This window comes from Carassius carassius, chromosome 24 (genome assembly GCF_963082965.1).
Source record: "Carassius carassius chromosome 24, fCarCar2.1, whole genome shotgun sequence".
Classification (NCBI taxonomy): Eukaryota; Metazoa; Chordata; class Actinopteri; order Cypriniformes; family Cyprinidae; genus Carassius; species Carassius carassius.
The window spans coordinates 3560962-3587638 of record NC_081778.1 but is presented as its reverse complement, the minus strand read 5'-3'; the positions used below and the strand labels follow the sequence as shown (position 1 = coordinate 3587638).

Below are 26677 nucleotides of genomic sequence, written 5' to 3'. Positions count from 1 at the left end.
ATACAAGTTTTTTTTTTTTTTGCGAATTTGTTGTGGAGCATTTAGATCTTCTCCAGTAGTATCACTACAAGTTGAATTAGGAGAATTATCGTTGGAACAACGCAGAATTCAATTGAGGATGAGATACTGGTCTGGTGTATGTGGACATCTGGAAAGTCGTCCAGTAAAAATACTTTTGAAGGAATGTTGGGAGTATGAATACAAAGAAATAGCAAGCTTTGGTTGGGTAGTAGGGAAGGAGGCAAATAGCTTGGGATTGAAAGAATATTTAATAGCCCCTTCTGTTCCAATACCAGCAATTCCCCCTTGGATGTATCCTATGCCATTAATTGACTTACAAATACACAGTGTTGGGAAGGTTACTTTGGAAATGTAATAGGTTACAGATTACAAGTTACCCTGTTTAAAATGTAATAGTAGTGTAACTTTTTCAATTACTTTATTAAAGTAATGTAACTAATTACTTTTGAGTACTTTTTGATTACTTTTCTAAATTTGTGAAAATTAAAGAATAATAAATAAAAGCATACACATCAACATAAATACAGTTATCTAATAAGCATGTGACGTATTCTGTGAAATAAACTCCTGAAACATTGGTGTTTTTTTTAAACTGCTGTCTCTTTGTATATGATATGATGATAGTTTTCTCAAAATAAGTAAAACGCACATGAAGTGACACAGAGCAGTTCTAGAAATTGTGTTTATGTGCTCGTGTACTCCTATATTGAGGTGGCAGAGGTTGAAAACACTGCGAGCTTCAGTAGGCCTATGTGTAGTAAATGAAACCATGTCTTTGCCATTAATTTACAGGAAGGACGGACTGGGAAAAAAATTCAGACTGGACAATTCAAACTCATACAAACAAATTCATGGAAAAAACTATTTTTTATCTATTTTAAATCTTTAATTTGGGGACATGCAAAATAATCAAAAGTTCTCTCCTGAACTGCACCTTCACTTCCATTCTTCTCTTCAGTCTCTTTATTTATCTCTCTCATGACTTTAATACTCAAGATTGAACAAAACTATACTTTACAATACAATACTCTACAATACTACAATATCTTTATAGAAAAATCCTAATACTGTACACGAGTCATATTTTTCCCTTACAAAAGTTAACCATGCTTTTATTAGCCTATATAAAAGTAAAATAACCTTGTTTCATTTTTTTTGCAAATGGATTTGTATTTATTTTTAAATAAATACATTTGTAAAAATTTTTTAAATTTTTGTTTATCACAGTTAAACAATATTAACCATTTTCTCTGGATTTATAGTTAAATATTAAAATGTTAATTTTCGTAAGGGTTGTGTTGTTGTCTGTCGTAGCTCCCCGTAAATCTATAAAAAAAAATTGAATTTTTTTCAGCTAAATTACTACTGTAACATTACAACAGATAATAATTATGTCCTTTATATAGTATTTTGAGTGATGACTGATGAGCAACGTGCTGCTGCTTGATTAAATAAATAAAAAAACAAAGACAAAAAAGCATCTTTACAGATGAAACTGACCTGAAACCCTGAACAGGAGTTCTGCTTCTCTGCTCCAGCTGTGCGCTTCCACAGTCCACTCTTTTCTCTCTCTCTCTCTCTCTCATTGATTATTCTGAGTCTGATCCAAACCGTTTGGCGGAGGCGCGGAGAGCGCGCGAGTCATGACTTACAATTCATGATTTATTAGAGATCAAATGGCGGATTCGCAAATGATCGCTTTAGTACATTCGGCAGGCAATTATACAATAATGATATTAAATAGTGGGGCAAAATCGGCTGCCAGGACACCGGGAATTGTCCCGGTTCTCCCGGTGTCCAGTCCGTGCCTGATTTCCACAGACACGCAGAATGTGCAAGTCATATATTGCATTTTTGGGGCTTAATATTGACAGACACTAGTCCATGTCATGTTTTGATTCAAGTGTACTGACCTACTTTTGATTTAGTCATCCAAAATGTGGCATATTGCGTCCGCGTTAGGCATTCCGTTTTTATGACTGGATTCTACGAACCAGACTGTATTTCCGCATCCCGGAAATTATTAGGGCGGTATGTCTTAGAATAGTCAGTGAAATTTGGGAAATAAATCAGTTAAATCTGAATGTGGATGTGTGTAAATATTCAAATGTAATCCCCTTTGTAATCGTTAAAAATTTCATAAGTAACTGTAATTTAATTACTCATTTTTTCGTAGTAACTGTAACTAATTACAGTTACAATAATTTTGTAATTAAATTACGTAACGCCGTTACATGTAACTAGTTACTCCCCAACACTGCAAATACATAAAGAAATAAATAATCAAATAAGCATACCAACTAAGCTAGTAGTTAAACAGTATGTAAATCGAGAATATTATTCAGTATTACAGGTATTTACAGATGGGTCAAAGGAACCGGAGTCTTGTAGAACTGCAGCAGCAGTATTCATTCCTACATTTAATATAAAAATTGCAAAAAGATTATCGGATCATGTGTCAGTATTTACTACTGAATTACTAGCTATCATATTAGCACTGCAGTGGATTGAAGAAGTTCAACCATCAAGAACTGTGATATGTACTGATTCAATGGCTGCTCTCACTAGTCTTGTGAGTGGAAAATCGGAATCTCGACAAGATTTAATATTTGAAGTTTTGCAAGGTTTATTTAGAGCAAGGCAGTTAGGGGTATTGGTATTCTTCCTCTGGGTGCAAGCACATGTGGGTGTGGATGGTAATGAGGAGGTAGACAAGTTGGCAAAGAAGGCATTAAGTCATCTGCAAATAGACATTAATGTATCACTAAGTAAATCAGAAATCAAGAGATTAATAGCAATTGAAATTAGTAAAAGATGGCAAAAGATATTGAATAATGACTCTAAAGGAAGACATCTTTATCAAATTCAGGAACGGGTTGGGAATGAGAGGAAAAGATATGGAAATAGGAAAAAAGATGTCATTATTACAAGGTTAAGAATTGGTCACACTGCATTAAATTATAGTCTTTATAAAATAGGGAAGCATGATACAGGAAACTGTGATAATTGCGGGGAGTTGGAAACAGTGCAGCATATTCTTTTAGAATGTGCTGTATATGAAAGGGAGAGACAACAGTTAAGTCAAGAGTTAGGAAGGATGGGAGGTGATACAATTTCAATAAAAGTATTGCTAGGAAATGGGACAAGACAATCAAGAATTCATGAATTATTATTTAAATATCTAAATAAAACAGGAACAATAAAGAGAATTTAATTTTTTTTTTTTTTAAATTTCTTCCAAAGCCAAGGAGAAGCACCCGGCTGCAGCCTGCAGATCGAGGCGGGGCTGCACCTGGGGCGTTGTTGCACGTGGAGCCCCGCCCCACACCTACTCTGATTGGTTCAATCGTCTTTCATAGACTTACATGATAGGAAATGTGTGCGTAGTTAGTGTAGGATGGAGAATGCTGTTTAAAAAGCTAAAAACACAGTACAGTTTTATAAAGCCTTCATAATGCACAAAAGAAGAAAAAAAACATTAGCCTGTAACTCGCCATGTCCCTGAAATGATTGTTTTGTTCAATTAAGCTGATCTTTAGGCTAACATACGAATATAGTAAATTAATTGGGTTGATTATCCACAGTAAGACAACCAGGTCTTCAGATAGAAGAATGAATTATGAATTAAATTATTTTAGAAAATATGATTATTTCATATCATCAGAGTATGAGAAAGGAAAATAAAAGGGGTGTATCATTACTCTTTTAATTTATACAGCATGACAAGACAATTATTGTTACATATAATTATCCGTCATGCAGCTTATAAATGACTGCAATAGTCTAATGTGTCTGTCAATTCAATTTCTATGAAACTTTACATTTTCTTTACTACATTGCAAAACATAGACTTTTTCTCCCCTTTATTTCAGGAAAATATGCTGCTCCTCGTTATTTGAAAGTGAAGAGAAATCGATAAACTTTTATTTCTATCGGCCAGTGATGATTCTGAAAGGACATACCTGTAAACCGTTGCTATAGTAACGAACACAATTTCATGATAATTATGCTCTTATTTTAGTGCAGTCTCACAGCCACTGTCAAATATTGAGATAAACTTTATAAAGTATCATCTATTTATATTAAATTGGTAATGCATTAAAACGTGTTTTAAAATGACCAAACTCAGTAAACATTTTTAATAACACATTTTATTTACAGACAAGCAGGTTATGGGTGGAAATTAAACGCTTTGTGTTCGTATTCTGTGCTCATATCTGCTTGTCTGTGAATAGAATGCTTTATTAATAATTTGTTTACTGAGTTTGGTCTTTTTAAAACACTGTTTTAATGCATAAAGCCACGTACTTTCACGTTAAGCGTGCTTTAGAATGTCCCAGTTATTAATTTGTGAATTAATCTGGTCAAGAAGAGTAAACTTGCAGCAGCTAACATCTCTTGATTTAATAAATCAGACATAGTGAGTCAAGTTAACAATAAAAACTGCATTATAGTAAAGGCTTTGGAAAACTGTACAGTGTTTTTAGCTTTTTAAACAGCATTCTTCATCCTACACTAACTACGCACACATTTCCTATCATGTAAGTCTATGAAAGACGATTGAACCAATCAGAGTAGGTGTGGGGCGGAGCTGCACGTGCAACCCCGCCCCAGGTGCAGCCCCGCCCCGATCTGCAGGCTGCAGCCGGGTGTACTTGAAGCCATAGACATGTATAGAAAGGCTAGATAGCTTACCGGCGCTGAGAGCCAATGGGACCCGACGACGTCACACGGCGGCCATCTTAGGACAGGACCGCTCGTCCAGTTATAACATTAAAGTCTATTGTGCATGTAGTGCTGAAATAACTATATTTTGCTCAATTTTCAACCGATTTTCAAACGGCTTGGTGTGTCATAAACTTCAGGGATGCGGCTATTTAACTGCATACTTGTGAAAAATGATAGCCACGGAGTTTATTAAGAAAATAGTATATTAAGTAGACTAGACAGGTAAAGTACTAGGTATACCCATACACACACACACAGTAATGCTGTCAATATTTATAAGGTACATGAAACATGAAATAGTGCAATTTAGTTTATTACTAATATTTACATTATTAAATACATGTGTAAATTTATGTATAATATAAATCTGTCTCAAGTTGCCATTCTGTAAAATAAAGAGAAAAGAGATGGGTCTTTGTTTTTTGTTTTTTTACTTAGGTCCAAAGGCACACAATTAGAAAAAACTTACAAAAAAATATACAAAAAAAAAAAAAAAAACATTAAGACACAATTGGACACAAAACTCTTTCCATCAATACTAGAGCCCGACCGATATGGATTTTTGGGGGCCGATGCCGATATTAACTCGAAAAGAGCCGATTTATAAGCCGATATTTTGATTCTAAAAATAATCTGGATATTAGACCCATTTCCTATAAACTGCATTTACACAACATTCAATAGCAAAATATCTGCCTGTTCTATGTATGTGGGCTGTATAAACCATTTTCCAGAAGGGATTATGTTAAAAAAAGCCTTAGATTACAGTCTCAATGACTAAACAATTGCACATCAAAAGTATATATTTTTTAATGATCAAAAAACAGTCTGGTTTTAAACATTTAACACTTTTACTTTCTTCCAGTTGAAGCTGGTTTTAACAGTCTGTGTGTTTACTGTAAATAAATTATAATACTAAAGTTAAAGTATTTGCAGAAGTAGTCCCACACTTTGCTGCTACAGCATTCACCTTTTTCAGCCATCTGTAGGCAGAAAGAGAGACAGAGAAAGAATAAGCATGTGTATCAATAATATCACCATGTATCATTACTCGTGTCATCATTAGAATTATAATAATAATAAACTGGGATCTCCTACATAGGCAAAAATGAGAAATATATATATATATATTTTATTTGTCAAGCAATAGGTATTACCTACTTATATTTAACAATATTATTTCAACATTTTCCTGTTATGTCTGTAAAGCTGCTTTGAAAAAATATGTTAAAAAAAAGCGCTTGTTCAGCTCACATTTATTTACATGTCCCCTCTGGTTTAATCATTTCTGACGCACCTACTGTATTTACTGTAACTACACTATATTTGCTCTCACAGACACATTCACAACAGACCCGTATATCTTCTCCTCTTCTCTTTGTGCAGTCTGAATCAAAACATCGTCTTGCCTACTATTACCGGAAGATTACGGAATCAATTCGAAGTTGAATGGTTAACGTTAGTGTCATGAACACACCGCTGTCAATTTTGAGAAGAACCACCTTCAAACAAGTTAATAGCAAGCATTTAAGGGGCCTGCTAAAAAGGAAGCTATATTAGCGTTAGAGTAACGTAACCAGCCTGAATTCACCAAATTGTTCTCTGGACCTGAGGGTAGCATCTTCTTCCTTGCTTCTCTCTTAATTCTCATCAGCAGGACTAGCGCTATCGCTCACTTCTAACAACGGTACAGATACATGTTTGCTGCTGACCGAAAGGAGGAGGAACAGACTATGAAAGAGCTCCCGCTAAACGTTTTTAAAACTCCGCCTATGCCATAGCGCAGCGCAAATCGCGTTGTATCTGAAGGGCAACGCTGAACCCAGCAGCAAGCGCCGTGCATACCGCGTCCTGTGTGAAAGGCCCAATTACACGGTCATCATGTGGGAAACACACCGCAATAGAATAAGAATAAGTTAAACGCTAACGTTATAGTTTGACCTCCTATTAACGTTCGCGCTCTTCCACTGATAAACATGGTATTAGCTTTGTGGCTAATCTAATATAGCAATGCATTAGCGGCTGTAAGTGATGTTACAGAATATTTAGAAGTAATAATGATAGGACCGTTAGCTAGAACCACCACACAGTTTTTATATACAGGGTATGAACTAAATCTACAATCATTTCACATGACGAACGACAGACTCACCGTCAAAACAGTTGATCGCTTTCTTCTGTAGTGGACTTCTGGCGCTGTTGTTAACTCTGGAGCTGCAGAGCTCCCTCTGGTGGGCACACTATGCAACACTCATAACATGAGTGAAGCATGAGACTCTGTTTCTCATGTTTCATCGGCCGTTATAAATGCCGATGCCGATTTAAATGCAATTAGCTTATATCGGCCGATAATATCGGCCGGCCGATATATCGGTCGGGCTCTAATCAATACAATATAATCAATACAGCTCCCTCCCTCTCCTCCTCTCATTTTCCACAAGCGTAATCAGAAGTTCTGTAAACAAAAAACCAACAAAGTAATCCAAATGTAAAGATGTTTTTAAGAGACCAAACCACTTGGAAATCATGTGTAACTCAAAGCTATGTTGAAACGAAAGACTAACCCTGCCTCTCCCACCAATTTACAATTGCTTGGTGACTCACTTACGACCTCTTCACTGCTAGCCAGCAAATAAATACAACCACATCCACAAAATGACATTTAGACAAAAGATTAGGTTGTCAAGAAACGTTGTTGGTCTCAGGAAACCTGTTAATAATTGAAAATGTCGACTGTGGTATCACTTTAGAGTAGAGGGCAGCCATGAAACACACAGCTACGCTGCAATGTTAAGCGTTTCTCAAAACGTGAAGCTACAATTTAAACATCGGCATCAGCACAAATCATAGCCACGTTAATAAGGTTTGTAATAAACCAAACCGTTTGTAAATCCGTCAAGAATTCAGCAAGTTACGAGCATTTTAGTTGGCGTATGTCACTCACCTTCCGTCCACAGCAGCAGGGAGCAGCAGCGCAGTCTCCTGACCTAAGATGGCCGCCAAGTGACGACACAGCTGACTCCGCCTTGAGCCATCTAGCCTTTCTATACATGTCTATGGGTGCTTCTCAATTCATATTTGTGCATCCTCGTTTCCTTTCCTCGCTTCCTTTCCTCGTGTCTTAGCTCCACCCTTTCAGGATGCGAGGGAAGGACGCAAGGAAAAGACGTGAGGATGGAGGACTTGGGTGCTTCTCAATTCTTATTTGTGCATCCTCGTTTCCTCTCCTCGCTTCCTTTCCTCGCGTCTCAGCTCCGCCCCCTGTAGGATGCGAGGGAAGGCTGCAAGGAAAAGACGCGAGGACGGAGGGATCGAATGAAAGCTTTTTTTACACATTGGAATCCTTGATCACTCGAGCGTCACTTCGTTGCGTCATCAGCAGCGCTCAGAGGATCTGCCCTCATGTTGTTGAAATTTGTTTATTTAAGAAATTCATAATAAATAATAATAAAGAAAGATACCCTGTTGAAATATGTGAGGTGTGTGGTTTATATAAACTGCAAAAGTAAAGTAGAAATCAAAATTATTGTGACCGATGTGAAGGGGGAGGAGAATTTATACGTGCGTCACGTTTTAGTCGATAAAACTCTTCCGCATAGGATGCACCTGTGTATCCTCGCTCATGACTCCTCTGGAAGCCTCCTCACTCCTCGATCCTCGACTCCTCGCGGTGCAATTAGAGAATTGAGATGTCCTTCAAGATGGCTGAGCTCGATCGGTTTCCGGGTCATAGGATAGAGGACGGAGGAGAGAGGAGACGAGGAGGGATATTGAGAAGCACCCCTTGAATCAAGTGAAATGATTTATCCTCGCTCCCTTCAGCGTTACTTCAAAGTGTCATCAGCTGTGATTAAAGGGATCTGCCCTTATTTTGTTAAAGTTTGTTAATTAAGACATTCATAATAAATATTAATAAAGCAAGATGCCCTGTTTGAAATATATGACATGCATGGTTTATTTGAAGTGAAAAGGTAAAATATAAATAAAAATTGTTACAACAGATGTGAAGGGGGAGGAGAATTTATACGTGCGTCACGTTAAGTCGATAAAATACTTCCGCATAGGATACACCTGTGTATCCTCGCTCATCTCTCCTCATGAAGCCTCCTCCCTCCTCGATCCTCGTCTCCTCGTGGTGCAATTAGAGAATTGAGATGTCCTTAAAGATGGCTGTGTTCGATCGGTTTCCGGGTCATAGGATGGAGGACGGAGGAGCGAGGAGACGAGTAGGGATATTGAGAAGCACCCTAAGCTTGAAGCCAAGTACACTTAGTGATGGCAAAATCGAGGCCTCGTGAACCAATGAAACAGTTGAACCAAATGTGCCATATTGTTTCGAGGCTTCGAATCAATCCGACACCCGTCTCAACGGTGACACCTAGTGGTCACTTGCAGGTGTTGATCTGAAACAACCTTGACGAGCCATTAAAAAAATGTGTTGTTTTTTTATTATTATAATGTTCTAATATGTGAAGCTTGTAACCTATAGGCTCCTCACTGTGCATAATGTTATTTTGGTCATGAAAAATGAATATTAATAAAAGAAATCAAGCCACAATGTCTCACTTTTTTAGAGATTTTTATTCAAAAATATTAATTTATCTGCTGTGGAAGGACTTAGCCTACTTCTTTTTTTACAGATAATTTCTCCAGCCTTTGAAAAAATCCTCTCACAAGGGACACTTGTTGCTGGCATACAAAGATATTTTTTGCAAGAACATACAAATGAGGAAAGATTACTGCTCTCTCTTTCCAGTAAGTTAGTGGATCATGAGTTCTGGGCAAATACTGGGCATCAGCTGTAGCATTGTGTATCATCTTGGTTTGATGGATGCGAGTATCAAAAAGTTCCCATAAACTGTCCTGTGTTTCTACTGGTGTTGATGTTGATGGTGATGGTGATGATGATGGGTGTGATGTTGACATTTCTGGGTCTGAATAAAAATGAAAACAGCAATTAGTAACAAATCCTAAACTGATGGCATATATGAAGGATATATTATATTACATGATTCAGATTACATAACATAACACAGACTGAAACTGCTCACCAGGATTTGTGTTTGAACGCATCAGTGAAGCACACTCCAGTGTGATATGCTTTTCAGCTTCCTGGGCTTTGGCAGCATTTCCAAATGCCACATTTTTGAACCTTGGGTCCAGCAGTGTAGCCAGTGCCAAGGCTCTAAAACTCTCATAACCTCCACATCTGGAGTGCAGACCTTCTTGCAGATGTGAGCCTATGAGCCAAAACAGGAGAAACACATATTTATAATAATGACAATAATATGACAGTTATGGCCAATCACATGGGTAGTATGGTCATTGTGGCCTACCTAATTGAACAGTTGATTCCTGCGTTGCATTTCCTTTTTTCTGTGCAAGCTTGTGCTGCAACATCCTGTACAGTGGTATAAGCTTTGAAGCAGACACTCTATTTTCCTCTGACATCTCTGTTGTTGCGAGTTTGAATGGTTGCAGTATTGACAATGATTGTTCAATAATGTCATAATCAATACTTGTCAGGGGAGCAGTATCATTGTTTAAGTTGGAAAGTGCAGCAGCCACTGGTTCACGTTGGTCATACAAGCGCTGTAGCATGTCAAATGTGCTGTTCCATCTCGTGTCAACCTCCTGTATCAGTTTCAGAGTTGGTCTTCCCATCAAGCTCTGCATCTCCACAAGCTTGTCCTTTGCTTTGCAGCTGGATCTGAACAACCCCACTATCTTTCTGGCCTTTTGGCGTATTTCATTGATGACTGGGGTTTGATCTAGTGCCTTTTTCACAATCAAATTTAAAGTATGAGCAAAACATGGGACATGGCGAAGGTGGAGTAGCTGGGCACTTAGGATCATGTTAGATGCATTGTCAGTCACCATGCACTGAACTTTGGAGGTTATTCCCCACTCAGCCATTAGCAAGGCTTTAGCCTCCATGAGATGCTGGGCTGTGTGGGTTTGGTAAAACCTCCTTACACCCAGTACAACAGTTGCCATTTTTGCCTCTGGTGTTATGTAATGGCAAGTCACACCAAGATATCCATCCATATTAATGGAGGACCACATGTCAGCTGTAAGGCTAACAAATTCGGCCTTTTGTAGGTCCTCCATTGTCTTCTCCTTGGCTTTGTTGTACTTTTCGCTGACCATTATTTTAAGCACCTTCCGGGATGGGAGGACATAGCTTGGATCAAACTTGTTCACAAATGCCCTGAATCCCTCATCGTCCACGATGGTGAAGGGCTGCAGATCCTTCACCACCATGTTTATAAGAGCCTCATCCAATTCCCTCTGTCTGACTTTTAAAAGAGAAGACAAAACATACTTTCAGACAAATACATTGGAAAAATACAGCTTCAATTAGTGCACATCTATTAAAAGTATAGCCTACTGGTTCATTATTTGGAAACCTTCCAGTGTTTATAATCAGTGCTTTATATAACTTATAAACTTTATAAACAGTGTCCCAAAAGGTTGTAATTATATTTCAATTATAATTATATCCCAAACAATGCATACCTTGCTTAGATGGCCCAGCAGTGTCAGTAGCAGGCCTAGGTACAGGGGGAATGCCATCCTCTGCACCCTGCAAAATGGCAGGATGAGTGCTCCTCAAATGGCGCATCATGGATGATGTATTGTTGCAGTAGGCTAGCTGCCGATCACAATACACACATCTCACTTTATTTGGGGTTTCTAAATGGAAATGCTCCCACACCACAGATGTACGGCATCTCTTCTGGGGAGCTTCCATTTTATCTATCTATCCAAATCTATCTATCTATATATGAATCGATCTATGTATCTATAATCTATGTATCTATATATGTATCTATCTATAATATATGTATTTATATATGTATCTATAATCTATCTATATATGTATCTATCTATAATATATGTATTTATATATGTATCTGTAATCTATCTATATATGTATCTATCTATTAATCTAGCTGTCTATATATATTTATATCTATGTATCTATTAATGTGTCACTATATGTATACTCTGTCTGTCTCTAGCCTCTCAGTCAATGTGTTGTGTAAATTTAAATGTAAGTCTAAATTGCCTATAACTAATCAAATCGCACTATGTCACTATATCACCAAAAATCCGTTATCTCAAAGTCAAACTCCTCTCACAAAAACCCACGAGGTCAAAATGCGTTTATTTCACTTTTATACAGATGTGCGATTGTGTGGTCTGTTCCCGACCGTTCCAATCAAACGCTGATTCGGCGGACCACACCTGATGAAACAATTAGTGAAACACTTCGAGGCTTCGTTTGGTCATAGTCACGTGACATGGGTGTTTCGAATCACGCTTCGGATCAGTGTTTCGACACATCTGCGCTTCGGGATCTCGCAAAGCTTCGGAACGACTGTTTCGCTTCAGCCATCCTTAAGTACACTCCACACTCCAGATCAGTAGGTGGCGGGAATGCACCATTTATGTTGGTCTGCCAATCCGCCATTAAACACCAGAAGAAGAAGAAGATGAGAGCATGGTGTCTGGGCTTTTTATGGTCTTCATCAGTTTTATTCGCTCGGCCAGCACACGGTTCGGTTTCCACGTTCACTCGTACACCGTAAACCGGTGGTTTAAGAGCGTCAGCATGTGTAAAGAGCTGAAGACGAGAGTCGTGCGGCTACCAGCGCAGAGCTCCGGGGATCTGAGCTCGCAGCAGCAGCAGGGTAAGAGCTTCTCCAGTCCATAAAACAACACTTATATAAACTCTCTTCATAAAATACACTCGATAGTCATCTTATTTGTCTCTACAATTTCCAACGTCTTATATTTATCTTGAATATTCCTGTCACGGTGTCATTTCGAGTTGTATTATAAACGAGTTGTGCTACATAAGGAGCTTCATTACCCTGAGTGACATGCTGTGGTGTAATGAAACTGCATTCACGGATTCATTCAGTGATAGGAGGTCAACAATATGGCATTCGAATTCCGGATCAAGGCTCTGTTTTTACAGCTGAGACTCGAGCATTACTTCTTGTTCTAGAAAATATTGAGAAGGGTCAAGATATATTATGTAAATCTTATGGGTGATACTGAACTTGTTTGTCATGTAAATAGCCATGATTCTAACATGGCGTAAAAAACTTAATAAACAAACTGGTGTAATGGCCGATTCAATTACTTTTTGCATTAGTTTAACAAAAAGAGACAAAATATTTGTCATAATGCAATAGCTAGGAATTTATGTTTCTAAATGCACCATTACATTTTATACAATTATGAGAAAATGCAGTATTTTCATATTGTAGGATTGATTGCCCTGAAAATGATAGATGAATGAAGTCATAAATAAAATGTGACCCTTATATATTAATTAGGAAGGAGAATTTAAATCAATATTTTCAAGAGTATGCAGTGGTCGACCGATATTTCTTATTTTTGACAACCGATGCCGATATCTTGGAAAGCCGGGGGAGCCCTATATATATATATATATATATATATATAAGAAATGTGCCTTTCTATAACTAATAATATAAAAGCAACCATTATAATACTTTAATTCCTGTGTTTAACCATTCTATCTGATTATTAGACGGACTTCTGTTCATATTTAGACAGAACTGTTAACTACAATGGCGAAGAAGAGCGAGTGTGAGCTCTGTGTGCGCTCAGGTGCTGCTGCTCTAAGTGCCATCAAAAATAAATGTCCCGCTTCGAAAGCATCGGACAATTTGAAAAATGCCAAATATCGGCCAATATATCAGCCATGGTGATATATAGGTCGACCACTACTTGGGATGTGCCTGTGGTTTTATAATCTTCTGGTGTGTGTGTTGTTGTTGTGACACAGAGTGGACGGAGATCCTGAGGGCCACAGTCGCGGCTCTGAAGGCCGGGCAGGTCGTGGCCGTCCCCACTGACACCATCTACGGTCTGGCCTGTGTGGCCCAGGACTCCACGGCCGTCAGGAGAGTTTATGATATCAAAGGAAGGAATGGAGACAAACCTCTAGCCATCTGTGTCGGAGAAATACAGGACATCTACAGGTTTATTCACAGTTCTACTTCAACACTACTGGTCAGAAGTTTGATAATAACAGCATTGTCAATAATCAGAAATGTTTCTTGAGCAGTAAATCATCATATTAGAATGATTTCTGAAGATCATGTGACACTGAAGACTGGAGTTTTCATTTTTTTTTACTTGCAAAAAAGTATGACGTATTTAATGACTTATTTGAATGGTAGTGTATTTTGAGCACTTTTTTTTAAAGGTACCATGGTTTTGTTGCATGTCAATTTAAAAAAAAATGCACCATGGTTACATAGTTGTAAGCGTAACTTTATATGGAATGTACGAGAGAATACCATGGTATAACCCTCTGATACAGTCCCAGTACAGTGTTTGTGCTGTAAATGCTTCCAGATTCTGTTCGGTGTCTGTGAAGGAGGAGCTGCTCAGAGATCTGCTGCCTGGACCTGTTACACTCGTTCTGGAACGATCCTCCACACTGAACGGAGACCTCAATCCATTTACCAAGGTTGGCTTTAGTTATTCTCCATATAGGTGAATACATAAGAACTTGAAAAAAAATTTCATAATTACTTTACATTAGAAATTTGGTTAGAGATGTACTGATGAATTATGGTCACCTAAAATATACTTTAATGACGTTTCTGTTGAAACTTGTATGTCATTTATTGGTAATTTCACATTTTTAATGAAGTTGCAATTTAGTACGTAATATATTAACTGTATTATTAAAGAACACTTTGTATTATTAATTTATTTGCCTGTGCTTTAGTATGCCATCAACACAACAAAATAAGTGTAATGTTTTGAAAGCATGACAAAAGGTTAAAATTATTTAAAATGTCCTTTAAAACTTTTAGTTTGGCACTATTACATAATGCACTTTTTGTGTTAGGATACAATCATGTGCTCTTATAATCAAAAGGTTACTCCACCCAAAATTGTTGTCATTAATCACTTACACCGTGTCGTTCCAAACCTGTTAAGGCTTCGTTTCATCTTCAGAACACAATTTAAGAAATTTTGGATGAAAACCGGGAGGCTTGAGACCAGAGATGTATAGTAACGAAGTAGAACTACTTCACTACTGTACTTAAGTACTAAAAGGCGGTATCTGTACTTTACTAGAGTATTATTTTTTTCTCCTACTTCCACTTTTACTTCAGTACATATTTTCGATGAGTTTAATACTTTTACTCCGATATTTTTTTTATATGCTGCATCGTTACAATTATAAAAATGTTGCGAATCATTCCATTACAAACAGAACTGTAGATGGTAGGTTTGATGAAGCTGGCACATCATTGAGCGAATCAAGCGATTAAGAAGACTGCGCGTGCTGACTGAACTGCTGTGAAGAGAGAGATGAACACCGAGCCGAGCCAGATAATGACTCGTTCACGAGTCAAGAACCGGTTGCATTAGTTTTCGAATCACCAGTAGTTCTTTCTGACAGTTCGATTCAATAAACCAGTTGAAAAAAACAGTTCACCGGTTCTTTTGCGCTCGACGTAATTGGGTCATTGGCGTTGACTGCAAGCCTTCGGTTTACTCGCGCTCATAACACTAGCACAGAATCAGTTCAGAATCAATCACCAAAAGAATCAGTTCGGTTCAGACGCTCTGTGTGTCAGTCTGCTTCACGCTGAATCACACATGCGCAGTATCATCAGCTCCTCGGTTCTCGAATCGGACACGTCTGACAGAAACGGTTCTTGACCACTGATCTATAATAAGTTATATATATAGATCAGTGTTCTTGACTCGTGAACGAGTCAGTCTATTGTTCGTTATCTGGCTCGGCTCGGTGTTCATCTTCAGTTCTCTCTTCACAGCAGTTCAGTCAGTGTACTGTTTGAGTAAATGAATTACTCCGGGATATTGTTTTTTTTTAACTCAGAGGGAGTGTCAGCCACATTAAAAAAAGTTAACAGCTTAAGTCATTTGTGGATTAATGCGAATTGGAGACGCGAACTGTTTAAAACGATTCAGTTCGATTTGGTGAACTGTTTCAAAAAGATCCGGTTACGTCGAGTGATTCGTTCGCGAACCGGATATCACAAACTGACACGGAAGAGAAGACAATGCTGAATAAAGTCGTAGTTTTTGTTATTTTTGGACCAAAATGTATTTCGATGCTTCAAAATATTCTAACTGACCCTCTGATGTCACATGGACTACTTTGATAATGTTTTTCTTACCTTTCTGGACATGGACAATATATCGTACACACAGCTTCAATGGAGGGACTGAGAGCTCTCGGACTAAATCTAAAATATCTTAAACTGTGTTTCAAAAATAAACGGAGGTCTTACGGTTTTGAAACAACATGAAGGTAAGTTATTAATGACATAATTTTGCAAATTGGGCGAACTAACCCTTTAATCTGTTTTTTGTTTACAAAAACTTACAGTCAAAGGAATTGTGATTTGTCTTTTAGGTTAATCATTTGAAATAGTAAAAACAATGTTCAAACTTTTGACTAACTTTCTTTAATAACTACATAACACAATACTTGTACTTTTACTTTCAGTACTTGAGTAGAAAATTTTCAAATAGACTACTTGCAATACTTAAGTACAAAAAATGTTGAATACTTTAGTACTTCTACTTAACTGTGGTGTTTAAAGAGCACTTCAACTTCTACTCAAGTCATTTTTTTGATAGAGCACTTGTACTTTTACTCAAGTCTGGGTCTCTAGTACTTTATACATCTCTGCTTGAGACTGTCCCATAGACTGCCAAATAAATAAGTGTCAAGGTCCAGGAAAGTATGAAGGACATCGTCAGAATAGTCCATCTGCCATTGATTCAACTGTAACATTATAAGGCGACGAGAATACTTTTTGTCCACGAAGAAAACAAAAATAACAGCTTTATTCAACAATTTGTCTCCTGTGTCTCTCTAAATTTGTGTAGCGCCATTATGGCAAATCTGAGCTGTACACAGATGGCGTGCACGCTTCTGTATCAGCTGCGCCACAAGGATAAGTTTTTCTTAACGAGTATTTACACTTGGGTTTTAAAGCATCTGCGCAGCACGGAGTCTACGCTGATTTGGAGAAACACAGAGGAGAGGAATTCTTGAATAAAGTCGTTATTTTTGCGTTCGTTGTTTGGCAGAATTTTTCTTTGATTCGCTTCATAACGTTACGGTTGAATCACTGATAGCAGATGGACTATTCTGATGATGCTTTTCTTACCTTCCTGGACCTTGACACTGTTATTTACTTGGCAGTCAATGGGACAGTCACAAGCCTACCTGTTTTCATCCAAAATATCTTATATTGTGTTCCGAAGATAAACAAAGCTTTAACGGGTTTGGAACGACATGAGGGTAAGTGATTGACAAAATTTGGGTTGAGTAACCCTTTAATATCTGCAAGAACATTTTTTTTAATTATATACAGGTGCATCTCAATAAATTATAATTTAGTGGAAAAGTTCATTTATTTCAGTAATTCAACTCAAATTATGAAACTTGAGTATTAAATGAATTCAATGCACAGACTGAAGTAGTTTAAGTCTTTGGTTCTTTTAACTGTGATGATTTTGGCTCACATTTAACAAATTAGAATATGGTGACATGCTAATCAACTCAAAACACCTGCAAAGGTTTCATGAGCCTTCAAATTGGTCTCTCAGTTTGGTTTACTAGGCTACACAATCATGGGGAAGACTGCTGATCTGACAGTTGTCCAGAAGACAATCATTGACACCCTTCACAAGGAGGGTAAGCCACAAACATTCATTGCCAAAGAAGCTGGCTGTTCACAGAGTGCTGTATCCAAGCATGTTAACAGAAAGTTGACTGGAAGGAAAAGTGTGGAAGAAAAAGATGCACAACCAACCGAGAGAACCGCAGCCTTATGAGGATTGTCAAGCAAAATCGATTCAACAATTTGAGTGAAATTCACAAGGAATGGACTGAGGCTGGGGTCAAGTCATACAGACGTGTCAAGGAATTTGGCTACAGTTGTTGTATTCCTCTTGTTTAGCCACTCCTGAACCACAGACAACATTGGAGGCGTCTTACCTGGGCTAAGGAGAAGAAAAACTGGACTGTTGCTCAGTGGTCCAAAGTCCTCTTTTCAGATGAGAGCAAGTTTTGTATTTCATTTGGAAACCAAGGTCCTAGAGTCTGGAGGAAGCGTGGAGAAGTGAAAGTGAAAAAGTGAAAGTGATGTGACATTCAGCCAAGTATGGTGACCCATACTCAGAATTTGTGCTCTGTGTTTAACCCATCCGAAATGCACACACACAGAGCAGTGAACACACACACACACACTGTGAGCACACACCCGGAGCAGTGGGCAGCCATTTATGCTGCGGCGCCCGGGGAGCAGTTGGGGGTTCGATGCCTTGCTCAAGGGCACCTAAGTCGTGGTATTGAAGGTGGAGAGAGAACTGTACATGCACTCCCCCCACCCACAATTCCTGCCGGCCCGGGACTCGAACTCACAACCTTTCGATTGGGAGTCCGACTCTCTAACTATTAGGCCACGACTTCCCAAAGTCATAGCCCAAGTCCAGTGTTAAGTTTCCACAGTCTGTGATGATTTGGGGTGTAATGTCATCTGCTGGTGTTGATCCATTTCATGCTTCCTTCTGCTGACCAGCTTTTTGTAGATGCTGATTTCATTTTCCAGCAGGATTCGGCACCTGCCCACACTGCCAAAAGTTGCTTAAATGACCATGGTGTTGGTGTGCTTGACTGGCCGGCAAACTCACCAGACCTGAAACCCAGGGAGAATCTATGGGCTATTGTCAAGAGGAAGATGAGAAACAAGAGACCACACAATGCAGATGACCTGAAGGCCACTGTCAAAGAAACCTGGGTTTCCAGACCACCTCAGTGCCACAAACTGATCACCTCCATGCCATGCCGAATTGAGGCTTTCCAGAAGGTCAACAATTCACTAAAATGGTTTTTATTTTATTTTTTATTATTGGTCTAAGAAGTATTCTAATATGTTAAGATATTTAGGAATTGGTGGGTTTTTGTTAAATGTGAGCAAAAATCATCCCAATTAAAAGAACCAAATACTTAAACTACTTCAGTCTGTGTGCATTGAATTTTTGTTTAATACACGAGTTTCACAATTTGAGTTGAATTACTGAAATTAACTTTCCCACGACATTCTAATTTAAGATGCACCTGTAAATTTAGGCTTTGCAGTACACTACAAGTGCTCATTCAATACAGTTAAGCACACTTCTTTTTCACAAGGGGCCTTTAGTTAATGCAGTGTGTGTAGATCTTTTGTTGACTGTATCATCTAATGTTTTATGTGCTGTAGCTCATAGGGGTTCGTATTCCAGACCATCCGTTCATGAGGCGTCTCTGTCAGATGTGCAGCGAGCCTCTTGCTCTCACCAGTGCTAACGTCAGCACACAAACCAGTACACTAGCTGCTAGCGTAAGTACAGAACTACAGACCGCAGAATCTGTTCTTGATGGGCTTCAGGTTGTGTTTGACGTGCTGGTGGTGTTCTGCAGGAGTTTGAGGATCTGTGGCCCAGTCTGGCTGTTGTGGTGGACGGTGGACCGATTGGAGATAAAAGCCGTTTGGGTTCAACAGTTGTGGATCTGTCTGTGTGTGGCAGATACCGTATAATCAGACCGGGATGGTGAGCAACTCACAGAACCGCATTTACACCATATTCTAGTTTTCCATAGTTTATTGTTATGCAGTCAGCCTGAGAAAACCGCTGTAGATCAGTTATTTGAGATGATCCATATTCTTTATATACAGTCAAACCAATGTTTACTCAGACGTCAACATTTCACACATTACCACAATTTATTTGCTCTAGTTTAGAAAATGGTAATAAATTTGAGAAGAACTGTTAAATTGTCAGAACAAATTAATCTTGATTAATGTCAGATAACACACAAGCAGAACATGGTCCGGTCAAAATGTCTGAAGAAGTTTTGCTCCCAAATGTTTATCACTTTTACTGGCAGTCCACTGTATGATGAACTTTTGGGTATTAGAATATGTCACAGATGACTTTATTTAGCTTTCTTCACTTACATAAATCAACTTTAGTGTCCTGCACCCACTAGTAAAAAACAAAATCTTATGTATGACTCATTGGTTTGACTGTATATATGTATATTGGTCAAAGAAGAATAGGCGTTTCTAGGCTTCAAAACTATGTTTAATACAGCCTTTATAAAATTATAATTTCAATTAAATTCTTATTTTTTTGTGTGTCCTATTTAATTTTGTGTTTTCTGAGCAGAAAATAATTACTGAAAATTATGCCCGTTGGTCAGCAAGAATTTTGTAATCATTTAATATATAAAGAAATGTGATTATATTATAATAAGTGCAGATCAGAATAAGTGTTTTATATTTGCATAAATATGCCTTTTGACATTTTTTGACATTTGTTTTTCAGAAGAGTTTGAAGCATTAAAGTAGACACTTTACTTGCATTTAATTTGCTTTCTATGTATATAAGATCACTTTCGTAAGTTTAATTTGATGCAAACACAAATGCAACGTCTTGTCTTTGACCGAAAGCAGAGCAGCTGACTTCACAAGTCTACTAGTTATGTAGTCAACCATCCTGGCACTCCAAGTAAACGGTCTCTTCTCTCTTGCAGTGCTCTCTCTGCTACAGTTCAGGTACTTGAGGGCAAGTATGGACTGCTGGAGGATCCCGTCAATCAGTGAGACTCAAGCACAGCACAAACCCGCTGTAGGTCAAAGTCAGCCCAGAGAACTGTGTGCCATTCTCAGTAATGGGTTTTTCTTCCCCCCTCTTCTTTTCAGAGAATTGAGTTCTGAAATGATCATCACACTCCACAAACTCAATTTCTCAGGTTCTCATGCTAAAGACGCACATTTTTCTTCTCGCTCCTAGTCAGCCGTCTGGTTCCTGAAGACTCATTTGTGGAGTAGTTCTTCTGTTGCAGTGACCTCTACACCACTGAGGTGCCTTTGGGAATACACTTATGTTGGGAATATTATTTTGAGTATTTGATTGATTTGATTGGTTTTGTTATAGTACATTAATGGTTTAGATTCAAGGATTTTGTTGTTAATTTGGATTTTATTTATTGCAATTTTAAATGTCAAATTGTCAATTTTTCAGGGATCACCTGCTCTCTAGCAGAGAATCATTTGTCATTTTTATAAAATAAAAAAACTAAATCTGATCAATGTCTTTTAATATTGTACTGTGTAAGTACAATAATACTTAATATAAGTACTGTTTTGCAGTGTGGACCAAAGCAGATTAAATCTTTTTATGCAGATATTATGCATTAGTCCCACTTATTTGGTATTTATAATTAAAACTTTATGATCCCTTTGGCATTTTTTTTCCTTTGTTTTTTATAAAATTAGTAATTATTCATTTGTGGTTGTTTCAGTTGCCCTAATGTCTTGCTCAGTGGTTTTAAGAGGATTTAATCATGTTTCTGTTTTTTTGAGAAACATTTTTGTTGACATGAAACAGCAGTGGAATTTTTGAATTCAAATATAGATTTTTTTTTTTTATAACTCTTAAAAAAAATATATATATATATATATATATGTATGTGTGTGTATATATTGGTATGTTGCACTAATGTTCCATGTCACTATTTCCCTTAAAATTACTTTTGGTGCAATGCACAATCCTAAGCCGTTTGTTTTCTTGCTCAATACACACTTTTTACACAAGTTTAAAAAAGAAAATACAAGGGTATATTCTGGCAAACTGTTTATCAATCAAATTTCGCAATCAACAAAGCAAACTGTTGTACACTCCACTACCAACACACGATGGGTAACTCGCAACGCACATTGATCCTCTGTGTTTTCCAGCACTATATCATAGAAAATATGAGGTTTGAGAATACTGTAGAGGCTTTCTCATCGCGGGGATAAAGAACATTATTTTATTTTTTTGGTATGAGCTGCATAGTTATGTCCAATAACAATATAACACTATATAAGAAAAATCTGAGCTGGTTAAAATGTCCTTTGAAATAACGCTAACCACTTGTTTTGGTTTGGTGGAAATTAAGTTGATTATTAATTATTAAATACATTTACATTAGGATATATATATATATATATATATATATATATATATATATATATATATATATTAGAAAAACAAGCAGTTAGAAAATGAAGATTGCAAGTGAAAAAATAGATAAAATATAATAGGTTGCTAGAGGTCGAGGGTCAACTAAAGATGGAAGCGGTGTGTTTTTAGATGTTTCTTGACGATACATGTGCATTACTGCATGTAAAATATATTTTGCTTTACAATATAACAATTTTAACAGTAACAATGTTGTTAAAAAGGCAATGGTAGACATATTGTAATGTTTGTAATTGTATTTTACCTGACAATTACTGTATCAGTTTAATATATTACACACTTTTGTTATACTGAATATATAGAATAGAACCGCTTTATTGCACAGCCGTACATTGAAAGTTAAGATCTAGTAGCAATACAAAAACAGTTCTAATGCACATGTAAACAAATATGCACAGAACTACGAAGTTACATATTTACATTATTTTTACAATTACATTGTAATCTTAAAAAAAATTAATGTATTCCTTGTTATGTCTAATCCTTAGCATCAGCTAATCCATTGCTTCGTGCCGTTCTTCAGTTATCAATTAATGATGTAGTATCAGGGTTAAAGTTACAATACGCTTAGTAGGCCTACTGTAAAGCCATGGCTTTATACATAAACTATGTATTGATAGGAAAATAACTAATGACTTTGTCAGTCGTTCGTTTGCTATCTGGCTCGGCTCGGTGTTCATCTTCAGTTCTCTCTTCACAGCAGTTCAGTCAGTGTACTGTTTGTCATTAAAAAGACATTTAAACCATCTCTGATTTTTCTTATATCGTGTTATATTGTTATTGGACATAACTATGCAGGTCATCCCTTTATTCCCACGGTGTGAGCGCATATTGTATAGCCTCTACAGTATTCTAATGTTCCAGATATAATTGTTTGTGCTCTGCTTTAACACTGGGTTTTGTTATATGCTTAAACCATAAATATTTGACTGAAACTTGTGTATTGATATCTGTTTGCATGAACTTTAACTTCGAAATGTTGTAACTGATGCTCCGCCTTTTACTTTTCAAACCTCTACTTTCAATGAAAAAGTGCTGGAAAACATGAAAGAACATTGTGCTTCACAAGATGGTGTTGGTAGTGGCGTGTACCACAGTTTTTGTATGGCAAGCCGTAGTAACATTTAATCTATAAGCCATACTCGTATCTTTTTCATGTAACTAGTGCTTATTTTTTAGATACTAGTATCTTTTCCATTAAGTAATAGTGCTTATTCTACTTGTGTTTATTCTTTAGGTACTAGTGTCTTTTGTAAAGTTACTAGTACTAATTCATTATATACTAGTACTTATTCATTAGATACTAGTACTTAATCATTATATACTAGTACTTATTCCAGTAGTGACTAGTATTTAATTAAACTCTTCTTGTTAACAAAAATTAGAACTAGTACTTATTTTTTAGTTACTAGTAACTTTTTAGACCAGAGATATCCTGAACTTAATAGATACTAGTACTTTTTAAATTTGCTTTTCTGCCCAGTATGGTAGTTGTATGTTGAATTTTAATGAGCCAGCAACATATAGGAGAGAGGTTAAACAGGAAACTGAAACAAGGAGATGGATGTACTTTTTAAAGAAACCAAATAGAAAAAAAACTATTATTTGTACACAAGCACATAGAAAACGTATTTTTGTCAATTTTTTAACTGTAATTTCGTAAATATAGTAGCCTAACGCCCGTTTCACACATACTCTGTCTGCAGTGCGTATGCGTTGCGTATTTGTTTACGCACACATGTTAACTGATTCCAGCGTTCATACTGCACGCGGTTGTGGTCGGTCAGCGTGTTCCAGGAGCAGTGCGTCTGCAGCAGTCCGAGTCTACAGAGTCTACAGTCGTGGCCAAAAGTTTTGAGAATTACATAAATATTGGAAATTGGAAAAGTTGCTGCTTAAGTTTTTATAATAGCAATTTGCATATACTCCAGAATGTTATGAAGAGTGATCAGATGAATTGCATAGTCCTTCTTTGCCATGAAAATTAACTTAATCCCAAAAAAACCTTTCCACTGCATTTCATTGCTGTCATTAAAGGACCTGCTGAGATCATTTCAGTAATCGTCTTGTTAACTCAGGTGAGAATGTTGACGAGCACATGTTGACGGGTTAGAATGGTAGACTTGACATGTTAAAAGGAGGGTGATGCTTGAAATCTTTGTTCTTCCATTGTTAACCATGGTGACCTGCAAAGCAACGCGTGCAGCCATCATTGCTATGCATAAAAATGGCTTCACAGGCAAGGATATTGTGGCTACTAAGATTGCACCCAAATCAACAATTTATAGGATCATCAAGAACTTCAAGGAAAGAGACATTAATATTCTGTACAGGGCACACTGGTGCTGCAGACACTGAATGTTTTTACACTATTATTCTGTACAAGGCACACTTATGCTACAGACACTGAATGTTTTACATTAATATTTTGTACAAGGCACACTTATGCTACAGACACTGAATGTTTTACATTAATATTCTGTATAGGGCACACTGGTGCTACAGACACTGAATGTTTGTACATTAATATTCTGTACGGGGCACACTGGTGCTGTAAACACATTAAAGTCCTGTACAGGGCACACTGGTGCTACAGACACTGAATGTTTTACATTAAAGGTTTAGATCACCCAAATATTAAAATTATGTCATTAATGACACCCTCATGTCGCTGTGACATCAGAGGGTTAGTTAGAATTTTTTGAAGCAGACTGACACACAGCGCGTCTGAACCGAACTGATTCTTTTGATGATTGATTCTGAACTGATTCTGTGCTAATGTTAGGCTTGAATCAAGGGCAAATTATCGCCAATGACGTCATTGCATCGAGCGCAAAAGAACCGGTGAACCGTTTTCTTTAACCGTTTTATTGAATCGAACTGTCTGAAAGAACCGAACTGGATCGTGGAAAAGAACTGAACGAGTCAATCTTTTGTTCATTATTTGGCTCGGCTCGGTGTTCATCTTCAGTTCTCTCTTCACAGCAATTCAGTCAGTGTACTGTTTGAGTAAATTAATTACTCCGGGATATTGGTTTATTTGAACTCAGAGGGAATGTCAGCCACATTAAAAAAGTTAACATCTTAAGTCATTTGTGGATTAATGCTTATTGGAGACGCAAACCGTTTCAAACGATTCAGTTCGATTTGGTGAACAGGTTCAAGAAGATCCGGTTACATCGAGTGATTTGTTCGCAAACCGGATATCACTAAACTGCAGTGCTGTGAACTTGCTCACAACAGACCTGGAAGTCGTAGTTTTTGCAATTTTTGGACCTAAATGTATTTTCGAAGCTTCAAAAAATTCCAACTGACCCTCTGATGTCACATGGACTACTTCAAAGATGTTTTTATTACCTTTCTGGACATGGACAGTATATCGTACATACGTTTTCAATGGAGAGACAGAAACCTCTCAGACTAAATCTAAAATATCTTAAAATGTATTCTGAAGATGAACGGAGGTCTCATGGGTTTGGAACAACATGAAGGTGAGACATTAATGACATAATTTTCATTTTTGGGTGAACTATCCCTTAAATTTTCTGTACAGGGAACACTGGGGCTGCAAACATATTAATGTTCTGTATAGGGCACGCTGGTGCTACAGACGCTGAATGTTTTACATTAATATTTTGCACAGGGCACACTGGTGCTACAGACGCTGAATGTTTTTATATTAATGTCCTGTACGGAGCACACTGGTGCTACAGATGCCGAATGTTTTAACATTAATGTCCTGTACGGGGCACACTGGTGCTACAGACACTGAATGTTTTACATTAATATTCTGTAAAGGGCACACTGGTGCTACAGACACTGAATGTTTGTACATTAATGTAATGTACGGGGCACGCTGGTGCTACAGACGCTGAATGTTTTATATTAATATTCTGTACAGGGCACACTGGTGCTACAGACACTGAATGTTTGTACATTAATGTAATGTATGGGGCACACTGGTGCTACAGACACTGAATGTTTTACATTAATATTCTGTAAAGGGCACACTGGTGCTACAGACACTGAATGTTTTACATTAATATTCTGTACAGGGCACACTGGTGCTACAGACACTGAATGTTTGTACATTAATATTCTGTACAGGGCACACTGGTGCCACAGACGCTGAATGTTTTACATTAATATTCTGTAAAGGGCACACCGGTGCTACAGACACTGAATGTTTTACATTAATGTCCTGTACAGGACACACTGGTGCCACAGACGCTGAATGTTTTACATTAATATTCTGTACAGGGCACACTGGTGCTGCAGACACTGAATGTATTTACATTATTGTCCTGTACAGGGCACAATGGTGCTGCAAACACTGAATGTTTTACATTAATGTTCTGTACAGGACACACTGGTGCTGCAAACTAGAGGTCTTCACAGTGCACCCGAGACCCTTCGAGCCGGGACCCGTACGGGTTTGGGTCTATATTTTAAATGATCAGCCGTGTCCGGGGCGGGTCCAGGTCGGGTCCGAATCTATTACTTGGGGTCCCGGGTCTGTTTAACATTGTGTGTAATACCCGTGCGATCAGAGTCATAGGACTCGGAGAACACCCGGCCGGGATCAGACACTGCTTGTGGTTTTTGGAACTTGCAACTAGCAAAACTAGCAAAAATTGTTAGCCAAAAAAAAGCGATCTCTATCTCTCTCTCTGCCGTTAGAAGCAGAGAGTTAATGCAAGTGCACGCACGGTAATAATACTAGTCAAAACTGAAAAGTTGATATCTCATTGACGGAACCCCATAGAAGTCAATAGCAAGAATTTTACATGTGTTACTAGTAACAATATAA

The 26677-nt window shown here is 37.6% G+C and overlaps 1 protein-coding gene across 1 annotated transcript; it reads left to right on the top strand.

The window, feature by feature from the left end:
• The first annotated feature begins 12271 nt into the window (after window positions 1-12271).
• yrdc (yrdC N(6)-threonylcarbamoyltransferase domain containing) lies at window positions 12272-20929 on the top strand. The gene is made up of 7 exons (XM_059507353.1): window positions 12272-12446; window positions 13577-13772; window positions 14152-14266; window positions 19059-19178; window positions 19259-19389; window positions 20375-20479; window positions 20639-20929. The coding sequence occupies exons 1-6, from the start codon at window positions 12275-12277 to the stop codon at window positions 20442-20444; spliced, it is 804 nt and encodes a 267-aa protein (XP_059363336.1). The 5' UTR covers window positions 12272-12274; the 3' UTR covers window positions 20445-20479; window positions 20639-20929.
• Window positions 20930-26677: the final 5748 nt, after the last annotated feature.

Coding starts and splice junctions, on each gene's coding strand:
- yrdc (XM_059507353.1), top strand. CDS start 12,275: ATGGTCTTCATCAGTTTTATTCGCTCGGCCAGCACACGGTTCGGTTTC. Junction 19,179..19,258: donor CCAGTACACTAGCTGCTAGC/GTAAGTACAGAA, acceptor GGTGTTCTGCAG/GAGTTTGAGGATCTGTGGCC. Junction 19,390..20,374: donor CGTATAATCAGACCGGGATG/GTGAGCAACTCA, acceptor TCTCTCTTGCAG/TGCTCTCTCTGCTACAGTTC.